The 19,098-nt window shown below is 55.9% G+C and overlaps 9 protein-coding genes across 9 annotated transcripts; 4 read left to right on the top strand and 5 right to left on the bottom strand.

Annotated features, from left to right (window-relative positions):
- Nucleotides 1–225: 225 nt before the first annotated feature.
- On the bottom strand, nucleotides 226–1,732 carry GUITHDRAFT_120391 (hypothetical protein; the record flags this gene model as incomplete). Its single annotated transcript, XM_005820310.1, has 13 exons — nucleotides 226–339; nucleotides 397–459; nucleotides 504–585; nucleotides 634–690; nucleotides 743–786; nucleotides 828–908; nucleotides 962–1,009; nucleotides 1,088–1,129; nucleotides 1,289–1,336; nucleotides 1,383–1,444; nucleotides 1,489–1,523; nucleotides 1,573–1,621; nucleotides 1,669–1,732. The coding sequence occupies 13 exons, from the start codon at nucleotides 1,730–1,732 to the stop codon at nucleotides 226–228; spliced, it is 789 nt and encodes a 262-aa protein (XP_005820367.1).
- Nucleotides 1,733–2,538: 806 nt separating this feature from the next.
- On the top strand, nucleotides 2,539–2,875 carry GUITHDRAFT_62358 (hypothetical protein; the record flags this gene model as incomplete). Its single annotated transcript, XM_005820311.1, has 2 exons — nucleotides 2,539–2,743; nucleotides 2,787–2,875. Coding segments are annotated over 2 exons (294 nt in total), but the record flags the coding sequence as incomplete, so codon positions are not given.
- Nucleotides 2,876–3,267: 392 nt separating this feature from the next.
- On the bottom strand, nucleotides 3,268–4,428 carry GUITHDRAFT_147933 (hypothetical protein; the record flags this gene model as incomplete). Its single annotated transcript, XM_005820312.1, has 7 exons — nucleotides 3,268–3,360; nucleotides 3,413–3,481; nucleotides 3,539–3,598; nucleotides 3,643–3,715; nucleotides 3,765–4,207; nucleotides 4,260–4,331; nucleotides 4,384–4,428. The coding sequence occupies 7 exons, from the start codon at nucleotides 4,426–4,428 to the stop codon at nucleotides 3,268–3,270; spliced, it is 855 nt and encodes a 284-aa protein (XP_005820369.1).
- A 676-nt stretch (nucleotides 4,429–5,104) lies between these two features.
- On the top strand, nucleotides 5,105–7,719 carry GUITHDRAFT_158911 (hypothetical protein; the record flags this gene model as incomplete). Its single annotated transcript, XM_005820313.1, has 10 exons — nucleotides 5,105–5,224; nucleotides 5,280–5,592; nucleotides 5,863–6,012; nucleotides 6,088–6,158; nucleotides 6,338–6,437; nucleotides 6,727–6,799; nucleotides 7,041–7,110; nucleotides 7,248–7,361; nucleotides 7,410–7,489; nucleotides 7,641–7,719. 10 exons carry the CDS (start codon nucleotides 5,105–5,107, stop codon nucleotides 7,717–7,719), a joined length of 1,170 nt encoding a protein of 389 aa, XP_005820370.1.
- Nucleotides 7,720–8,881: 1,162 nt separating this feature from the next.
- GUITHDRAFT_147935 (hypothetical protein) lies at nucleotides 8,882–11,560 on the bottom strand (the record flags this gene model as incomplete). Its single annotated transcript, XM_005820314.1, has 7 exons — nucleotides 8,882–9,118; nucleotides 9,379–9,405; nucleotides 9,448–9,514; nucleotides 9,711–9,781; nucleotides 10,727–10,807; nucleotides 10,891–10,920; nucleotides 10,970–11,560. The coding sequence occupies 7 exons, from the start codon at nucleotides 11,558–11,560 to the stop codon at nucleotides 8,882–8,884; spliced, it is 1,104 nt and encodes a 367-aa protein (XP_005820371.1).
- Nucleotides 11,561–12,063: 503 nt separating this feature from the next.
- On the top strand, nucleotides 12,064–14,024 carry GUITHDRAFT_156049 (hypothetical protein). The gene is made up of 4 exons (XM_005820315.1): nucleotides 12,064–12,257; nucleotides 12,307–12,727; nucleotides 12,785–13,030; nucleotides 13,114–14,024. Exons 1-4 carry the CDS (start codon nucleotides 12,070–12,072, stop codon nucleotides 13,846–13,848), a joined length of 1,590 nt encoding a protein of 529 aa, XP_005820372.1. The 5' UTR covers nucleotides 12,064–12,069; the 3' UTR covers nucleotides 13,849–14,024.
- Nucleotides 14,025–14,195: 171 nt separating this feature from the next.
- Nucleotides 14,196–14,687, bottom strand: GUITHDRAFT_120397 (hypothetical protein; the record flags this gene model as incomplete). Its single annotated transcript, XM_005820316.1, has 2 exons — nucleotides 14,196–14,462; nucleotides 14,613–14,687. 2 exons carry the CDS (start codon nucleotides 14,685–14,687, stop codon nucleotides 14,196–14,198), a joined length of 342 nt encoding a protein of 113 aa, XP_005820373.1.
- Nucleotides 14,688–15,467: 780 nt separating this feature from the next.
- On the top strand, nucleotides 15,468–16,961 carry GUITHDRAFT_81499 (hypothetical protein; the record flags this gene model as incomplete). The annotated part of the gene is made up of 2 exons (XM_005820317.1): nucleotides 15,468–16,772; nucleotides 16,821–16,961. 2 exons carry the CDS (start codon nucleotides 15,468–15,470, stop codon nucleotides 16,959–16,961), a joined length of 1,446 nt encoding a protein of 481 aa, XP_005820374.1.
- A 212-nt stretch (nucleotides 16,962–17,173) lies between these two features.
- GUITHDRAFT_120399 (hypothetical protein) lies at nucleotides 17,174–18,313 on the bottom strand (the record flags this gene model as incomplete). Its single annotated transcript, XM_005820318.1, has 8 exons — nucleotides 17,174–17,224; nucleotides 17,274–17,381; nucleotides 17,440–17,502; nucleotides 17,552–17,627; nucleotides 17,672–17,732; nucleotides 17,825–18,138; nucleotides 18,184–18,236; nucleotides 18,296–18,313. 8 exons carry the CDS (start codon nucleotides 18,311–18,313, stop codon nucleotides 17,174–17,176), a joined length of 744 nt encoding a protein of 247 aa, XP_005820375.1.
- Nucleotides 18,314–19,098: the final 785 nt, after the last annotated feature.

Below are 19,098 nucleotides of genomic sequence, written 5' to 3' on the forward strand. Positions count from 1 at the left end.
ATCTATCATCATCGTCATCTCATCGTCATCGTCATCGTCATCGTCATCATCATCATCATCATCATCAATCATCATCATCATCATCATTGTCATCGTCATCATTTTCAACTTCTTCTTCATGAAAGTCATCATGAAAGTCATCATTATCGTCGTCATCGTCGTCATGATCATTTTCTTCCTGACATTATCACAATACTACAAGCACGTCGATCATCATCAATCTCATCATGACATGTTCAGTTTCCACACGCAAGTGACTCTTGACTGCAAGACCTTCGCCAGCGCCTGTGAGATCTTGTAGAGCCCGCCTCGGCAGTACCACACCCCATCACAGAATTCCTGCGCAGAATTGTCAATCCCTACCAGTCCAGCTACGAGTCCAGCTGGAGCTCAGACCGTGTACTGCAGCAGAGAGAAGGTGGCTGGGGCGTCGTAGGGGCTCACGCCGATGTACATGTCCTGACATTACAGTCAAGTTAGCCTCTTCCGGTCCCTCAACAGACCTGGAACGAGAAGGCCGATCGGAGTCTCGAGTCTTTGAAGACTTGAGAGATGTAGTTGTAGTGCTTGCGCAGAACTTTCAGCCTTGTTAACAAGTCACATCTTGTCGACTTCACGGGAAGAACAGCTCACTTATGCAGAAGGAAAGCATTCAGCGGCGAGAAGAACTCGAACAAAGAATAAAAGTTTCTGCGACAACCACTGAGACTTTCTCCCAACAACACGTCAAATTCCCGCATACCTGTGAGCGATGTTTTCCAAAGTCATGTGCAGGTTGTCATGGCCCTGATGCAGGAGCCCCAGGAAACTTAAACAAGCAGCATCACATAGCTGATGTCAGCACATGTCTCCTCTCCCCACCTCTTGAAGCTTCCCGTCTCCATAGACTCCAACTGAGTCTCCATCCGCTACAGCCATGGTGACGTCAGCACAGGGCGTCTCAAAGTCTCTGCCACAACACCTGAAGGTCCCCGGTGAGCTCGAGCTTCGTCCCATCGTAGAAGCGAATCTGGGGGGACAAGAAGACTTCACTTGCTGATCACTCGGAACAAGCTGCTCTGATCTCCATTGATCTCCTTCCCCTCACCGTGTACGTGGGATCAACTCGCATCAGCTCCACGTGATTGTTCTACCATCATGACCGAGCACGTCAGAATTAACCTGTTGCCATGATATCTCCTCCTCCTCCTCCCCCTCCATCCTCTTTCTCCTCCTCGTCCATCCTCCTCCTCCTCGTCGTCGTCGTCCATCCTCCGTCCTCCTCCGTCTCTCTCTGTTCACGACTCACCAAGTCATCTCCGATGGACGCGAAGGCTTCGAAGTAGGCTGACGGCACCTGCACGTACGTGAGCACAGGACGTGCCGCCAAGGGACGAGCATACCAAGATGATGCTGGGACCGACATCGAACCTGTGACCCTCTCTCACGATCTCCGTGCATCTTCCTAGGGCCCGCAGTCAGTGCCGGCAAAGTGGGGTCGTAGCAGACCGCCAGGTGTCGCATGCTTCTCGACGCACGTCACGCTGGAGCATGCAAAGTCACAAGAACTCCCGCAGGTTGAACATGAGCTACTTGTATCCGCAGCATGCTAGACGAGCCGCTGCCGACATGCCGCCGAACCCTGCGCGTCGTTGAGGTCATGGGCGGTACCGACGCGAATGTCTTCACCTGCTCCCACCACCACAGCATGCGGACGAGCGTCTCGTCCTCCTGCCTCGACGTCGGACCCCATGGCGAGAGAAGATGAGAATGCGAGATGTAGAGCGATGGATCAGAGAGAGGAGACAGGAGCAATGGGGAAGGAGGAAGAGAGAAAGGCGGACGAAAGAGGGAAGGAGGGGGAAGGGAGGGAGAAGCGGCAAGGAAGAAGGGAGGAGGGGAGAGGGAAGTCAGGGTGACTAGAGAAGGGAGAGGGAGGAGGAAGAGGGAGGACGAGAGTCGAACGAGGAACGGGGGAGGGAGGGGGGGTGGGGGAGAAGCTCAAGGTGTCAGTGCCACTTATGCCATGGCGAACCCGCCTCAGAGCTAGCTTTGGTGCCCACAATCTGCCAACAATGCCCGAGGCCGCTCCCCCTGTGTCTCCCTCTTCCTCCTCCTCCTCCTCCTCCTCCTCCTCCTCCTCCTCCTCCTCCTCTGTAAGCTCCTCCATTCTTTTCGATTCATGCTCCTCCTCCTCCTTCCCTTCCTTCATGCCTATCCCCTGTGTTCGCCAGCCTCTGCTGGCAAGCCATTGCTATCGACCTCTTCGTGCTTACTGCATGTAAGGAGGAAAACGCTCACCGCTGCCTCCTCCTCCTCCGGCCAACCGCAACGCAAGCTTGAAGATTGTGAGAGGTTGCTGGAAGCGTTCGACCGGGATCAGCAGCAGGCGGCGAGGGAGGGAGGGGAAGGCTTTGGAGGAGGAACTTCAGCTCTCAAGTAGGACCTCCTCTGCTTCTCTCCATCCTCACCTCATGATGCAGGTGGGCGAGGGCGTATGAGGATAGGGAAGGGCTGCGGCAGTCTGTGCTGTCCCTGTGTGGGGCCTCCGAGCGCGTCATGATGGGGTTCTGTGCCGAGAGCGCAGAGGAGGGAGTGGGGGCGCTGAAGGCGTGGGTGAGTGCCCTGGAGCTGCCGAGGGGGAGGCTGCACGGGATGGACAAGGACGGGGTGGCGCTGGACATGTCCGACTTCGGAGCAGTCTACATCAAGTACAGCAGCACGGGGGGAGAGATCCTTTCGGCGGGAGACGCGACGCTCAACGGTATGGATGGAGGAGGTTTGCTGGTAACGTTGATCCCTCGCAGGCTATGATGGATCTTATAGAGGAGTCTACTTCAACCCCACCCTTCCTGATGGCAAGTTCCGTCAGTACGCTGTCTTGCCCCTGGACCTCTTCCCGGGCGCGGGTGGCGGCGCAGGGAGCTCAGGAGTGGAAGCGAAAAAGCTCTGGAGCAGGGAAGGAGTCGAGGGCGCTCTTAAAGGGCTGGTCCCTGTACTGGAGCAGCTGGAGGCGAAGGTGGAAGTTGTGTCCGTTGACGAGGGCAGGAAACAGGTTGCAGCCGTTGGTGTTCTCAACCGACTGACTGCCGTCACTGCCTCAGGTAGTTGTTCGGTTCACAGGCCCACAGCACCTCCGATACGGCACCGTCGAGTTCTTGCAAGGAAGCTTGTCAGGAGACGTGCAGGTGCTGTTTGCAGACGATTAGCAGGTGCTGCGAATCTCAGCCATGGCTCTCTCAACTTCGAGCACGGAGATTGGAGGGTTTTTGATCATTTCATTGCTCGCTACCCGGAATGTACAATCATGTTGTCGATCAATCTTGTGCTTCCAAGCATGACAGCAATGGCGATGAGAACTTTGCTCTCGACCTCTTCAACCTGCAAGGAATTCAGTCCGGCGCTTCCTCCTCCTCATCCGCAGATGCGCCACCTCGAGCAGAGTGTCAGTGCTCAGAACGCTCGCGTACTGTATCTGGACGAGAGGCTCCTGACTGAGCACCTGCTCAACAAGCACACCATGAGCGATCTACCCGGCTCTGCTCTCGCATGAAACAACCTCCTTCATCCCTTCTCGGACTTTGTCGGCATTTCTTTCCTTGGAAGCTTCTATCATCTCCTGCTTCTCATCACTACATCATCGTCCTCCTCACCTCTCCTCACCTTCGCCTTGCAGAGAGCCTTGTATACCACAGGAGCCTTTGCGCGCATCTCACCCGTGAGGTACTGGTTGCGGCTGAGGCGATAGTCACAGAACAGCAGCGTGTGACGTGGCGCTGCCTGACCTTGACATGGCAAGACCGTCAGCTTCCCGCCTTGTGGGCACTATGACGACTTCGATGTCCATGTTGAGATCCCTCACAATGTGCTGTATGACCACACACTGCTGAGCATCTTTCTGCCCGAAGAACACCATGTCTGGCTGGACGATGTTGAACAACTTGGTGCAGACCGTCGCTACCCCCCGGAAGAAGTGCGGTCTTACAGCTCCTTCGTTCCTCCCGCTCCCCACGTCTGCCTGCACCCACGTGTCGTAGCCAGGAGGATACATGATCTCGTTGTTGGGAAGGAATACCATGTCTACTCCCAGCTCCCTCAACTTCTTGAGGTCCTCCTCCTGCTGCCGTGGATACTTGTCGAGATCCTCATGCGGGGCGAACTGAGCTGGGTTGACGAAGATGCTCGAGACGACGACGGCACACTTCTCCTTCGCCGCTCTGCACAGATCCTGTCGCAAGATGCGTCAAACTATCAACGGCTGCTGCAAGTGTCGCACGTACCAAGTGTCCTTCGTGGAGAGCTCCCATTGTCGGGAAGAAGCCTACTAGCTCTCCGTCTTTCAGCTTGAGCGACTGTGTCTCGCCGTCACGCAGCTTCGCTCCAGAACCCCCACTGGTCGCTCACCTTGCGCCATGCGCGATATTCGCTGATAGAGGAGGACGTGAGCATGGCGGTCGACCTGCCATGGATCTCAGCAGCTGACTTCCTCCTTTACGTCCGATCCCCTGCCCTCCTCATGCTCTTCTCCTCTGCTCTCTCTCTCTCTCTCTCTCTCTCTCTCCGCTCTCTGCCATGCTCTCGTCCTCCTCCTCCTCGCCCCCTTCTCATCCTGTTACGTCGTGTCCCCTCCTGTCTCTTCTATGGCCTCATTGTCCGTTCTAGACAAGATGGGGGTGGTTTTGTGGTATACTGGAGGGGTAGTCTGCCTTTTTAAGGGATCGTTCTGTCGAGATTTCCGAGGTCCATGCGAGCGGTGCTGCTGCTGAGGTGATGGAGGGGAGGAAGGGAGGGGGAGGGGGAGGGGGAGGACGAGGACGAGGACGAGGACGAGGACGAGGACGAGGAGGATACAGGAGGGAGCGGGGGGGGGGGAAGAGTCGCACAGCATAGCACAGGCGAGGAGAGAGGAGAGCAAAAGAGAAGAAATCAGCGGGAAGGGAGGGGAGGGGAGCATAAGAGAATAGAGGGGAGGGGAGGAGAGGAGAGGAGCAGCAGCGTTTCCATCATCCTCACTGTCATTCTCAGCTTGTGTGCATCAGCGTGTGGCTTCTTGTATACAAACCCCCAGCTCGCCTCGAACGGTCCTCGCTGCATCGGCTTGAGAGGAGGTACGAGCTCTTTGCGAATGTCTGAGCCCAAAGTGCCCAAGAACGTTGTCATCTGCGGGGGAGGCATACAAAGTGCGGCGATAGCGTACTACCTGAGCCTTCGAGGAGTAGCTCCCACCGTCATCGAACGAAGCGAGGTAAACGCTCGTCTCCTCCTCCGCTCCTCCCTCATCCCGCACCCTCCCCCCGCAGATCGCCTGCGCCGCCAGCGGCAAGGCAGGAGGGTTCCTTGCTCGAGGCTGGGGCAACGGGGACACAGCAGAGCTCCATGAAGTCAGCTTCGACCTGCACGAGCAGCTGTCCAAGGACCTGAAGCTCAAAGGCTACCGTAAGCTTCCCACACTCAGCGTTGCGGCGGGATCTCGGAGCAAGACGGTGGAGGCAGCGGTATCGAGCGGGAAGGCTCCTTCCTGGCTGGACAAGAACGTTGCCAAGGCATCGCTGATGGATGACGAGACGGCTCAGACGAACCCGTTCGAGCTCACGACTGCGCTGATGGACTTCGGTAAGAGAGGAAGGAGGGGAGGAGGCGGAGGCGGGAGAATTGCAATGGGGAGGAAACCAGGAGGAGTCAAGAGAGGATGGAAAGGACGGAGAGGCAAGGGAGGAAGGGAGAAGGAGATGAGGACGGGGAGAAAGAAAGGGGACGGGAAAGGGGAAAAGAGGACAAGATAGGGGAGCAATGGTCGGGTATGAGAGGATTGGGAAGAGGAAGAGGAAGGGGAAGAGGAAGAGGAAGGGAACGCGCAGGAGGCATTGTTGATGAGATTTCCAGCTGTTTCCAAGGGAGCGAAGGTGGTGAAGGGAAAGGTGGACGGGATCGAGATGGAAGGAGATGAAGTGAAGGCTGTGAGAGTCGGAGATAAGGCAATCGAGACAGACTGCTGCGTCATCGCCATGGGACCCTGGTCCTGCATGGCCGAAGGTCCCAGAATCCCTCATCTCTCCCTTCCTTGCTCCCCTGCTTCCTGCTCTGTTCTCCTTACTTATCTCTGCTCAGATTGGTTCCCCGGCCTGTCGCTTCCCATGCAAGGAGTGCGCTCAACTTCTATCGTATACAAGTCCGAGGAGGTAGCTCAACTGTTCTCCTTATCCTCCTCCTCCCTCCTCCTCCTCCCCGCTCCCTTCTTATCCTCTTGCTCCCACCTGCTCCTGCTCCTGCTCCTGCTCCTGCTCCTGCTCCTGCTCCTGCTCCTGCTCCTGCTCCTGCTCCTGCTCCTGCTCCTGCTCTGACGCTGGTGCTTATGGAGAACGTGGATGCCTTCGCTCTCTTCTGCGCTGAAGATTCCAACGGGTGTCACCTTGAAGTTTATCCCCGGGCCTCCAACGAGATCTACTTGTGCGGGATCGGTAGACAAACGAACGTCCTCCTCCGCTTCTACCACCACAACCTCTCACACCTGCTGCCGCTGCTGCCGACACACCTGCTGCGGACACACCTGCTGCTGCTGCTCCTCCTCCTCCTCCTCCTCCTCCTTCACTCTTCTTCCTCCTCCTTGCTCTTGCTCATTCTCCACCACGACCCAAACACGACTACCTTCTCCCTCTGTTCTCTCCTCTACCATCCTGTCCTCCGCCTTCACATCCACATGGGCTACCTTTCAACTCCTCCTTCCTCCTCCTGACAGGCTCCTGGCAGGAGGGAGCAAGTACCTCGACAACGACGACCTGAAGAAGGTTTCCCCCGAGGAGATCACAGCAGACCCGTCGAGGTAGGAAGAAGTTGATGTTCTATTCTCCAAAGTGACCTCCTCCTTGTCTGTCTTGCTCCTCCTCCTTCACCTCCTCCTCCTTCCCCCCCTCCTTCACCTCCTCCTCCTTCCCCCCTCCTTCATCTCCTCCTCCTTGTCGTTGTCCTTGTCGTTGTCCTCCACCATGTCTTTGCCTCCCTTGTCTCATTCTCCTCCTCGTTCGCCTCCTTTCTCGTTGTCCCTAACGGATCAAAATTTACAGAGTTGCCGCCGCTGAGAGATCCTTCGGCTCCATGTCTTCCTTGGGAAGCAAGAAGGCAGATATCGCTCAGGTCCCTCCCTTCCTCTCCCTTCCTCTCCCTTCTATCACTTCCTCTCCTTTCCTCCCCCTTCCTCCCCCTTCCTCTCCCTTCCTCCTCCTTCCTCCCCCCTTCCCCACTCCTCTTCGCGCTTCCTCATCGTCCTTCAGGCCTGTATGCGTCCATGTCCCCCCGATGCGAAGCCGTACCTCGGACGGATTCCGGGCACGCAGAACGCCTTCATAGCAGCTGGGCACAACTGCTGGGGGATCTTGTGGGCTCCGGTGGGCTCGAGCTGGGGAGGAGGTGCGTGGCTGACAGGAGGGCGGCAGGTGACAGGCCTCGCCATGTCGGAGCTGATCCTCGACGGGAAGAGCAAGTGTGTTGACTTGTCGCCCTTCAATCCCGGAAGGTTCTCATCACTACTGCTCCTGTTGCTCTTCCCCTCTTGCTCTTCCCGCCTCCTGATCTTGTTCCCCCCTCGGTCTGGTTCCCCTCCTCTCCTTCGCTGTGCTGCTCGGGCCATTCTCGTCCTCCTCGCGCTTGCTCTGATGACCTGCCAGGTTCTCCAAGAAATCTGCTGCTTCCTCCCTCCGACGTGGACGGCAGCAGGTCAACGAGCCCGTAGGGGAGCAGTGGTAGGGAGGCGATGCTAGTATGACGGATGAGAAATCGCGCGCTTCCTCTACAAGAGCAAACGAGATCGTCAGCAGCTCAAGACTCGCCCGCCTCCTTCCCCTCCTCTCCCCCTCCTCATCCTCCTCCTCCCTCCCTCTTCCTCCTTCTCCTTCCCTGCCCCCTCTCCATCTCCTCCTCCTCCTCCTCCTACCTTCTCCTCTGTATCAAGGTCTGGATGCCAGCTATCGAAGAGGAGGACAAGGCTCCTCTTGCTCCCGTTGTTCCACTCCTGCACCTCCGTCACATCGCCGCCCCCCCCCGCTTACCTCACCGCATGCTCGAACGAGTCGTCGTAGAAGAGAAGTCCTCCCTCCTTGCACTGCTTGCTGCTCAGCTCTCCTCTGCTCTCCTCTCCCTCCTCCTACCTCTCTTGATTCATCCGCGACTCGGATCCATGTTCCCGCAGGACAGACGAGGCTGTGGAGAAGATGAGGAGGAGGAGGAGGATGGAGGAGCTGGAGCTGGAGCAGATGCAGAAGGGGCAGGAGGAGGAGGAGCAACGAGGAGGAGGCAACAGCAGGATGCCTGACCCGAAGAGGACGGTGATCCTTGTATTCGTCTTCCCCCAGTGAGGGAACGTGCTTGCTCCAGGCTCGAGGACAGATAAGGCGACCCGAGACTGGAGACTCGTCAGGAGGGGAAGAGGGAGGCGGAAAGAAGGAGGTGGCGAGGAGATTGAGACTTGAGGAAGAGAAGAGGTCGAGGGAGAGGGAGGAGAGGGAGAGATTGACAAGAGGAAGGAGGAGAGGGAGGTGGTGGAGGGAGGAGGCGCAAAGACAAGGAGCGGATGGAGGCATCGGAGAGCAAGTCAAGGAAGGAGATTGACCTGAGGGTGTTGAACAACCTCGGGGATCTGCCCGATGACCGAGCAGATTCGAGGAAAGAGAGAGCAGGAAGCCTGCTCCTCTCCTCCTCGCCACAGCTCCAGCTCCTTGAAGCCGTCCTGTGGGATATACTCTGCTGAGAGTCGGAAGTGGAGGTGGGGAATGGAGATCAAAACGGGATGGGAGAAGGTTGAAGAAGAAGAGAGACAGGAAGGAGCAGGGAAGGAAGGGAGGCAGGAAGGCAGGGAGGGATAGACGGAGGAAGGAGGCAGGAAGGGAGGAATGGAAGGATGGAAGAGGATTCAGACGGATCCTACCGCTCGGAGAAAACGATCGATGCTCCTCCTCCTACACGTGCGGAAGTTGGGGATCGAAGAGTAGATCTGGTGCAGGAAGCTTTCCTTGGTGTTTCTCCTCAGGCGGGAAAGCACCTCCTCCTTCATGCTGCGGTAGGACAGCAGCAGTCGCTCCCTCCAGGCGAACTTCTCCTCCTCCAGCCATGGGCTGGCTTCCAGCTCGGGGAAATAGTGCAGAGGTAGCTGCAGGGAGAGGAGATGAGAGAAGAGTGAGAGACTGAGAGGACAAGAGGCAATATGAAAGCACACTTCCTTTCCATAGGGAGTAGGAGGAGGTTGAAGGAGGAGGAGGAGGAGGATGGAGCAGGATGGAGCAGGATGGAGCAGGAAGAGGGAGCAGGAGCAGAAGACAGGAGCAGAAGACAAGAGCAGGAGCAGGAGCAGGAGCAGAAGACAGGAGCAGGAGCAGAAGACAGGAGCAGGAGCAGGAGCAGGAGGTCAACCTGATTGGAAAGCTTCCATAGTTCAACCTAAAGTTCGTCAGTCAAGTTCAGCTCGCGGAGAGAACAAACCTTGACGGCCTTGCTCAGCTCTTTCTCGCTTCCTCCCCTTCGCTCGCCTCCCCCTCCTCTTGAGCTCCTGCGAGAGGCGTACACTTCATGAGAGGGAGGAATCAAAAACAGGAGGAATGGGGGGAGAGGAGAGAGAGAGTGGGTACGAAGAGAAGGAAAAGCGAGGTGAGGAACAGAGGCGAAGAAGGCAAGTCAGAGAGGAACAGGAAAGGAAATCGAAGGAGCAGAGAGGCTGAAAGAAGGAGATGAAGATGAAAGCTCACGTGACTTGTAGTTCAGCCTTGACCTCTGCAATTGCGAGCCATGAGCTTGCTAGTCGAGGGTTGAGCTTCACCTGGCGGGAACGAAGGAACGAGTGAGAAAGAGAGGAGGGAGTGTGGAGGGAGCGGGATGCGGAGGGGGAATAGATAGGCGCAGAAACTAGGGAGGAAGCAAGCAGCAAAGAACGACAAGGGAAGGAGAGGGAAAAGGAGAGCAAGCAGGTAAGGAAGAACAAGAAAGGCAGGAGGCAGGAAGCAAGACAGGACAGGGAGTAACCGCTCTGCGATAGCATTCAAGGGCCTCAGCATGTCTGTGGGGAGGAGGTGAAAACGATGGAGCACTCAGGAGTCTGATATACCTCAACATGGCACGATAACAATCCCCTTGTCTAGCAACTGCCTCCGCCCACCCTGACAACATGGACATCTTAGCAAGAGACCGCTATGGAACATCTGCCAGTTTGCCTGGTTTGATCTTCTCCGCCTCTATGAACATACTGATTGCCATGTCCTTGAAGCTTGTCAAGACTTCACGTCGATCAGGGGAGAAAGATCTTACTTCTCTCCCCATCTCCATCATTGTCTCTCCAAACGTCACCCTCAGCTCAGCACTTCGTGGAAGCCTCCTGACATGTTTGCGAGTTAGAGGACAAGTGAGAAAAGAGATGATGGCATGGAAGAGATAAAGAAGAAGCAGATAGGAAGAGGAGGAGGAGGAGGAGGAGGAGGAGGAGGAGGAGGATGGAGAGAGGAAGGTGGGAGAGAGGAAGGTGGGACGAGAGGGACCAGATAGTGAAGGAGCAGGACAAGGAAGAGGACGGGGAACGAGGAGTGGGGAGGGAGGAGGTAGAAGGTAGTACAGAGGCAGAGGAAACAGAAGAAAGAGGAAGAGAGGGTAACGAGAGTAATAATGCAAGAAAGGTGGAAGAGCTTTAAACCTGACTGCTTCTTTGAAACATAACAGGGACGACTTGAAAGAAACGGACTCATGGGGTAGACTTCCGGACACAACCAAGTACCTTTGGATCTTTCTCCATCTTTGCAGAGCACAAAGCACCGAAGGCCTCAGGTGAAGGATTGAGCTTTGCAGAGATCTCAAGCTGTGAAGTTTGTTGTGGAGCAAAATGAGCGACGGTCAGTAATCACAACAGGACAACCACAATCCACAAGCACAGAGTATCACCTGTTTGATAGCTTCGTTCAAGTCAGTATCCTATCATATCACATCTCTCACTGACAAGACAACACCAGTGATGCTTCACCTTCAAGGCAATACCATAGTTGTAATGCAAGACAGGACAATCAGGTTCGATTGCCAGCGACTTCTTCAATGCTGCCATTGCTTCTTCGTTTCTCCCCCTTTCGCTGAATATCATGCCCAAAGCGCAGGAAATGTACTCCTCTTCCCCTGCCTCCTCTGCCTGACATGTTTGAAGCAGATCGATGGCTTCGTCCCATCGACCGTTTTCCTTCAACTTCATCGCATCTCGAAACATCTTGGCAACTTTGACGTTTCCATCACCCTTGCGCTCGTCTAGCTTGTTCTGAAGCATGGCATATCCTGCTCTTGTCCACTGACCATGTCTCGTTCGCTCCTCGTTCGGCACTATCTCCTCTCCCCAAACTCTTGGCTCCTCCATGACAATATCTCCTCGTCTTGCTTCCCCGCTTCTCGATTCGTGCTCTTTCGCAGCCCTCGCTCTCCCCGAGGAAGCAGCATTTTGTCGCAGCAGCAGGAGGATAGGCCAGTCCTCTTCTAGCTCGTCTTTCACAGCCCTCTCCTCCTCTCCTCCTCTCAGCTCTACATGCATCATCGCAAGCAGCAGCAGCATAAGGACCGCCCGACACACCATGGCGCGTCCCGATAAATGTCCGATGGGAATCCCGTCTTGCAACCTAGTAAAAATAAGTTGACTCGCCGCCGGGGCCCGGCCGGGCCGGCTACGTACCGTAGTACCGGGCGCGCCTGTGGCCCGGGCCGTTCACAATGCAGCATCTGCACCTAAACCATTACACACTTTACTCAAAGTTAAGTGAAAAATCAGTACGAGGACAATCAGGATAGTCGAGGAGGCTTGACCCTGACACTGTCGCACAGGCCAAACGGCGAGAAGAGAAAAGACAGCGATCACTTAACGGCACACACACTACCGTTTACTACCACTGACTGGCTGAAACTTCACCGAACCGTTCAACTGAGGCCGCGGCAACGCGGCCCGGCATGCCATGATCGGGCCAGGCCCGGGCCCCGGCCGTGGCGGCCCGGCCCGGTCCTGGTATAAGGATTCAGGAGCAAGGTATGACGGATACATGCTGTACCGGGTGACTAATGTTTTTTACTGCCTTATCCTCGATGAGCGGAATGAAGGGAAGGGCCATGGGAGTGAGCGGAGGGACGGCAAGCCTCTTCGAAGTCCTTGATGGAAAGGAAACGAAAGATGGCGAAAGATCCCGCTGGATCGGCAAAGACATATCGCATGCTGTCGATGAGGTCGGGTTCTACGAGAAAGCTCAGGCAATGAAGGACCAGCCGGGCTGGGGAGTGTTGAGGTGTGGAGATGCTCTGCTTGCTCTCTGACATGATCTCACCATGTTGCAGTTACACCTTTGAATCACTCGGAGTTCAAGACCTCCCTTGCACCAGCAGCGATGGCAGCGAGGACCTCGGAACAAAGAAGCTCCTGATCCTGCACAACCTCCACCACAGGATGAAGAAACTGCGCATGCAGGATGTCAAGATCGGGAAGTACACGGCAGATGCCGACTGGATGGGAAAGTCGAAGACGGCGGCTTTCAGGAACAACATCGTGGATGACATCACCAACAGCGGGAAAGAAGGATACCGTTTGGAAGGGTTTGACTCCATGCCTTCGTCTCTGGAAACGCTTGATCCCTCCCTTGAGATGGGCAAGACGAGCTCTCCTGAGAAGGAGAAGAAGAAAATCAGACGCCTGCAGTTCCAACGGCTCTCGGCAGAGAAGTTCCTCAACTTTCTCCTTGACCTGGCCGACGTGGAAGAGGTTGTCGATGCTTCTACCTCATGTTGGCGCGTGAAGCTGATCGCTGTTGTGTTGCAGAGATCGATTGAGGTCACGCTGTCTCGAGAAGAATTTGCCGAGGCAGTCTTGCGGAACATCTTGAAACAGATGTCAGACCTCTGCAGGTATTTCGAGCAGGTCCCGGTCCCTCAGAAATGGATCGGATCGTCGGTGGCGCTGGGTTTTGACGTGTTCCAACTCCCGACCAGAGATGAATCTGGTCTGAGGGAGATGATAAAAGTCATCGTCAACATCTTTGATTGGGGACGTAGCGAGCTCCTTCAGGTGAATCGAGCTGCATGCTTCTAGCAAAGACTCTCTCTGTCCACTAGTTGATTACTCTGTTCCGATGTTGACGAGGTATTCAGGAGAGTGAGTTCAACGCCCTTAGCCAGAAGGATCAGCAAGACCGGAGAGAATTTTGGTCTCATTACAAAGCTGGGATATATCGTCTGTACTACGAGCTTGCAAGGATCTATCAAAACAGATACACGTCTACGGCATTGCAACATCTTCGGATTGTTGTGAGCGATTACGACGCGATGTCCAACGACGACGCGATTGGAGAATGCGTGATCAGCATGAAGGAGACAGGCGGAATGATTGAGGTCCCGCTCGTCACAGGAAAGAAGCTCCTGACCGTGAAAGGCGAGCAGTCCAAGATCTCGGTCAAGATCGAGAAGAGAACATACCCGCCTGTGGCGGGCAAGGGCAGCAGGTTTGCATCCGGATGGCTGGTCACGATTGGAGGCATCAACGTCATTCCAAACGAGGACAGGATGCGTGGGATGCTCGACTCGTCTGTGAATCACAGCGATCCCTTCCTCATCGTCGAGGCTCTGGAGCAGGCGGACAGCAGCCAGCGCGTGTCTTTCCGTCGGTCTCGGTGCATCATGAACAACGATCGCCCCACTTGGAACGAAGTTTTCGAGTTTCCAGAGGCTCGGTCGGACGCAGAGCTGAACTTCTTCAGGAGCTGCGGAATTCCTAAGGACCCTTCCTCTCTCTCTGCCGCTGAGATCAGCAGTTTCTTCCCCCTGAAGAAGGAGGACGTAGCTGAAGGATTCCGACGATTTCTCGCTTGCGCGGATCTCAAGTATTGAGGGGTCCCAGTCAGCTGAACTGTATGGAATCACTATCTTCCAGCGCAGCCACCGACTGGCCCTGAGAATGGACTGACCTGTTGCTGGTTCGCTGGGTCCAACTTAATTTTCCGTATGTCTATGGTGAGCTTCATGTTGTTTTTGTTTTCATGTTGCGATAAAGCATGTCATGTATCATCCGTTGCCGGGCGGTCATGGGGCCATGATGGACCGGGCGGTCGCTCACACCCAAGTAGCGGCATCAGTACCACTACGGTATGTGATCGGGGTGTGATCGGACCACCGCGCCCGGGAGCCGGGCAGCTGCGGCCCGGCAGTGCCCAACATTGCTCGCTCCGCTCGGGTGATCAATGTGTTACCTCGTCCGCACAGCACTTCCATGCTTCCTCGAGACGCGGCCTGAGCTTGGTCTTGACGTCGACTTGATCAGCACTATGAACCGAGACCGAGACTGCCGTTGACGGCGACGAAACTGCCGCAGCTAAGCCCGAAGACCCTGTACGGAGATATTTCCTCGTAATCCAAGAAACCGTGAAGACAACTCCGAGCTCGGAGAAGCCAGCTGCGGGGAGCTCCAGCCCAGAGCTATAGCATGTAGGAGATTGACAGGCCCCCTGGGGACAAAGTTACCGGGCCTGCCTCGAGGAGCAAGCTCTGCGTTTGCTCATCTTACTCAACCATCCTTTCAAGATTACAAGCACAGAGCGTCCTCACTACCCCGACAGCTTGCCGCACACGCGGCAGTGCCAGCCGCTGGTACTCACCTTGACAGTGTCAAAGATCAAGTAGGCTGCCCTTCCGAATCTCTCCGCGCTACCCTCCATGTCATCCCCGCGCATCGTCGATGCCCCCCTGCAACTCACCAGCTCCTAGCTGCACCTTCCCTCGCCTCCTCAGCCCAGCCTCGGCTCCCCCATAGCCTGCTCCTCCTCCGACCCGGTAACCAGACCCTTCTTACCCCTCATGTCGAGAAAGCACAACTTCGGAAGGCTTGCGTCGTCGTCCTCCCCGTTCCAGGCGGGCCCTGGCATAGATCAATCTGAAAGCGTGCTTCTCCAAAACCTCCGCGCAGCCGCGAGTCACTCATAGAGATAAATCTCTGTCTCCTTGCATCGAGCCTCGGAGACCAGCGCTGGTCCGGGAGTCCTCCGACTATCCTCAGTACAATCCGCTTGGGCGGTGGAGGTCGCTGAGCTCCCGGCCCACGCCGATCATCGGACTCTGTGAGCCAGCCCGGACTCGACCGACACTCCTAGGCTACTGAGCCGCAGTTTCCGAGGCCCGGGCCGGGCCGGGTATATCGAGTGACTGTGTGGGCCTGCGCATTTGAGTATCTAGTGAAGTAGTAAGGGCAGTAATATTTCTACCTAATCATCCGATCGCAAACTTCCACGGCCAGGGACGGGAGGAACTGCAGCATGCACGGGATGCGGGCCGTTGCGCTGTTGTTGGGGTTGATGGCGGTAGGAAGCAGCAGTAGCAGCAGAGGAGGACGTGCAGAGTCAGGCGTCAGGGAGAGAGCCGGCTACAGGCCTTGGTCGAGACGTCAGAGCAAGAGTCTCCTACTGCCCCTTCGTGGCGGGGGAGGAGCGAAGAAGAATGCTAAGGGAGGGAGCATGATGCATAGGAAGGCAGAGAACTTCTCTTCTTGGTATTCAGAAGTCCTTCTCAAGGCTGAGCTGATAGATTACTACGACATCAGCGGCTGCTACATCCTCAGGCCATGGGCGTTCTCGATGTGGGAGGTGGTGCAGCAAGACCTGGACAAGCGGATCAAGAGCATGGGCGTGAAGAACTGCTACTTCCCCTTGTTCGTCTCTGAGGGAGCTCTCAATGCCGAGAAAGAGCATGTCGAAGGCTTCACCCCGGAGGTTGCCTGGGTGACGAGAAGCGGGTCCTCCAACCTCACGAGCCCAATCGCGATCCGCCCCACCAGCGAGACAGTGATCTACCCGTACATGAGCAAGTGGATCCGGTCCCATCGGGACCTCCCTCTCAAGATCAACCAGTGGTGCAACGTCATCCGCTGGGAGTTCAAGCACCCCACCCCTTTCCTGCGCACTCGCGAATTCCTATGGCAGGAGGGGCACACGGCGCACGAGAAAGAGGAAGCAGCCCGAGCAGAAGTGCTGGAGGTGCTGGACATGTATGCTGACGTGTACAAAGATCTTCTCGCCGTCCCTGTGATCAAGGGGGAGAAGACGAGGAGGGAGAAGTTCGCAGGAGCAGACTACACCATGTCGACCGAGGCGTTCATACCCGCGACCGGCCGAGGAATCCAGGCCGCCACCTCCCATGGCCTCGGGCAGAATTTCGCCAAGATCTTCAAGATTGAGTTTGAGAACGAGAGCAGCCAGAAGTGTCAAGTGTGGCAGAACTGCTGGGGATTCACAACAAGAAGCCTCGGCATCATGATCATGCTGCATGGCGACGACCAGGGGCTGGTCATCCCTCCCCGAGTGGCGCCAGTGCAGGTAGTGCTAATCCCGATCATGCAGGAAGACTGCAATGCGGAGCAGATGAAGTCAGACCTGGTGAGGATGGAGGAGGAGCTCAAGAGCAGGAGCGTGAGGACCGTCATCGACGACTCGTCGTCTCGCACCCCTGGTTGGAAGTACAATCACTGGGAAATGAAGGGGGTGCCTTTGCGGCTCGAGTATGGGCCCAAGGACATGCAGGCAGGATCAGTTCGTCTGGTGCGACGAGACAACAGAGCCAAGTTCGACGTGTCGGTAGAGCAGCTGGGGGAGCAGGTGGAGAAAATACTACAGGACATCCAACAGAGCCTGTACGAGAGCGCGCTCAGGGTCCAAGAGGAGCAAACGAGGAAAGTCACGGGATTGGAGGAGTTCATGGAAGCGATCGGCAAGGGAATGATGGCTGTTGCTCCTTCCTGCAACCGAGAGGCTTGTGAGGAGGCTGTGGTTGAGAAGAGCAAGGGGCCAGCGCGAGGCTCTCCAAGCCATGAGGAGGAGCAGGAAACAGACGCAATGCTGGGGAGCTTGAAGGCGCTATGCATACCCTCCCAGCAAGACGAAGTGGCTGAGGGCACTAGATGCTTTGCCTGCGATCAACCGGCGACTTGCCATATCTTGTGGGGGAAAAGCTACTAACTGGCTAGAGCAAAGGACTAGCACCAAGTCTTTCCCTCCTCGCTCTCTGCTTCTCGCTCGCCTGCACTCTCTGAGATCGTGATCTTACGAACAAGACTTGTCAGCCAACAGGAAATGTACAGGAGGGATCATTGCTCACCTTGCTGCTCGCAGAATTCCATCAAGAGTTTCCACCACAACATGTCAGAGGGGCGATGGCGCAAAGTTGCATCTCACCTCAACCACTTGTTGGTGAGGAGGAGCAGGTCTTCTCCGACGGCATCCTGGCCCCCGATTCTCACGAGCTGCTGGAGGACAAGAGCAGGATCTCACCTCCTGCATGTCTTGCACGTAAATCCTGAGAATCTTCGAGCGAGGAAAATGTGAATAGGCTGCTGAAATCTTGCTGGTTGAGATGGACTCAAAGAGGTCTTGTAGGAGCTGAGAAACAACTCTGTCAACGTCTTGCGATGGGACCATCGAACCATGTTGGAGCTACCATGAAGAGCAGCTCCTCTTGGTCGATCGTGTTCTTCTCCGTGTTGTTGGCAGAATCTCCAAACTGCCAGCCATTCATCACCCATGATGCTTCAAACCCAATCATAGCTCACAAACTCATCGTCGCTCCAGCTTCCCTGTTGACCTTCATCTTCCTTCTCCTCTTCCTCGAATTGCAGCTCGGTTGCCCTACCGCCATGTCATTCACATCTCTCTGACCGAGTCCTTCATACCTGTTCATCATGATGCGAAAGCATTTGGTCCTCCACCTCATGCTCGTCTCTTCGTTCCACCCTTCGAGCAGGTCAAGGATCATCATTTCTTTCTCCACCGTCAGCTTTCGAGCAGGGATTAGAGGATTGTTTGATCAAGTTAGAGCAGCACACCAGGAACTTCAAGAGCTGAGGAACGGTATAGCCGAAGGCTGTGACGGAGCTGGTGGATAGCTGCAGACTTGAGAGGGAGCAGGTAGTCATAGTTGTTGAGGAACAAACAGCAAGCATACCTCTGATTCGCATCCTCCCTCATCTCCTCCTTCTTCTCCATGATCTTCTTCATCAACCGCTCCCGCTGCTGCTCCTTCTCAACAACCTCAACACCATTGCGAAAGGACCCTGCTGGGACAGCACGCTTCTTTGACTCGCCACTGTAACTCTGCAAGGGTGCGTTTGCAAGCCAGTCAAATATTCCTTTGTAGCATCTGGAGAGGGTCACGCCATGGCATACATCCGTCCTCCTCCTTCACCTCCCGTCCTTCATGTCAAAGATCCCGACCCCATTCTGCATGATGTATCCTACCTGCAGCAGTGTCAAAGGGCCAACAGGAGAGTCTCGACCCTCCTCCTCCTGCTCGTCACCTTGTAGAATCCCCGCATTTTCCGCGAGACGAATGTGACAGTGCCTAGTGGGTGAGGAGAGGCGGGAAAGTCTTTCATCCTCGCGACTTCGGCCCGTGGGGGCACCACGGATCCTCCTCGCGGCTTGATCGTTGCGATGACGTCAGCGCTGCATCTTGAAGATCCTCCGGCCACCGCAAGACTTGTCAAGTGCCTCTCCTGATGGATCAAATTCGGTGACTCCTTTCCTCTCCAGCCCCCCTCTTCTCTATCCCTCCCTCCCCCTCTCAGGCCCGATGGCTATGGTGACTCGCCCGGCCTCCCTTCCCTCCACTCCTGCTCTGTCTCCCACTTCACTCTCTGTCACTCTCACCCCCCTCATCAATCATCTCTGATCTATCCTTCATTCTTCCCCTCTCCTCCTCCTCCTCCTCCTCCTCCTCCTCCCTGCGCCCACCCGTCCCCTCCCTCATGCTTCGCCCATCTAGTCAACGTGACTCCGACGTGACTCTCAACTTGGAGCCTCATCGCCCTCGTACCCATCATCACCCTCATCCTCATCAACGGACGGTGACCGCCAAGTCAAATTGCTGTTGGATTTTGGAGGAGGACCCATGGGAGAAGAGAGGAGGAGGGGAGGGGAGAGGAGAAGAGAGGAGAGGAGGAAGAAAAGATTAGGGAGAAGCATACAAAGCTGAGAGGAGGCGAACGTCAAGTGAGAATTGAAAAAGCGAAAGGAGAGAGTGAAGTAGAGGAGGGGAAATGTTCACTCAGGGAGAAAAATGGAGGAGAAGGAGGGAGGGACAATGCAATGGAGAAGTGAG

The sequence above is a fragment of the Guillardia theta genome (genome assembly GCF_000315625.1).
Source record: "Guillardia theta CCMP2712 unplaced genomic scaffold GUITHscaffold_181, whole genome shotgun sequence".
In the NCBI taxonomy this organism is placed as follows: domain Eukaryota; class Cryptophyceae; order Pyrenomonadales; family Geminigeraceae; genus Guillardia; species Guillardia theta.

Excerpts from the sequence above, each read along its gene's own strand:
- GUITHDRAFT_156049 (XM_005820315.1), top strand. The coding sequence starts at position 12,070 with ATGAAGGGAAGGGCCATGGGAGTGAGCGGAGGGACGGCAAGCCTCTTC. Across the intron at positions 12,258-12,306 it reads CCGGGCTGGGGAGTGTTGAG|TTACACCTTTGAATCACTCG; the intron begins GTGTGGAGATGC and ends ACCATGTTGCAG. Across the intron at positions 12,728-12,784 it reads ACCTGGCCGACGTGGAAGAG|AGATCGATTGAGGTCACGCT; the intron begins GTTGTCGATGCT and ends GTTGTGTTGCAG.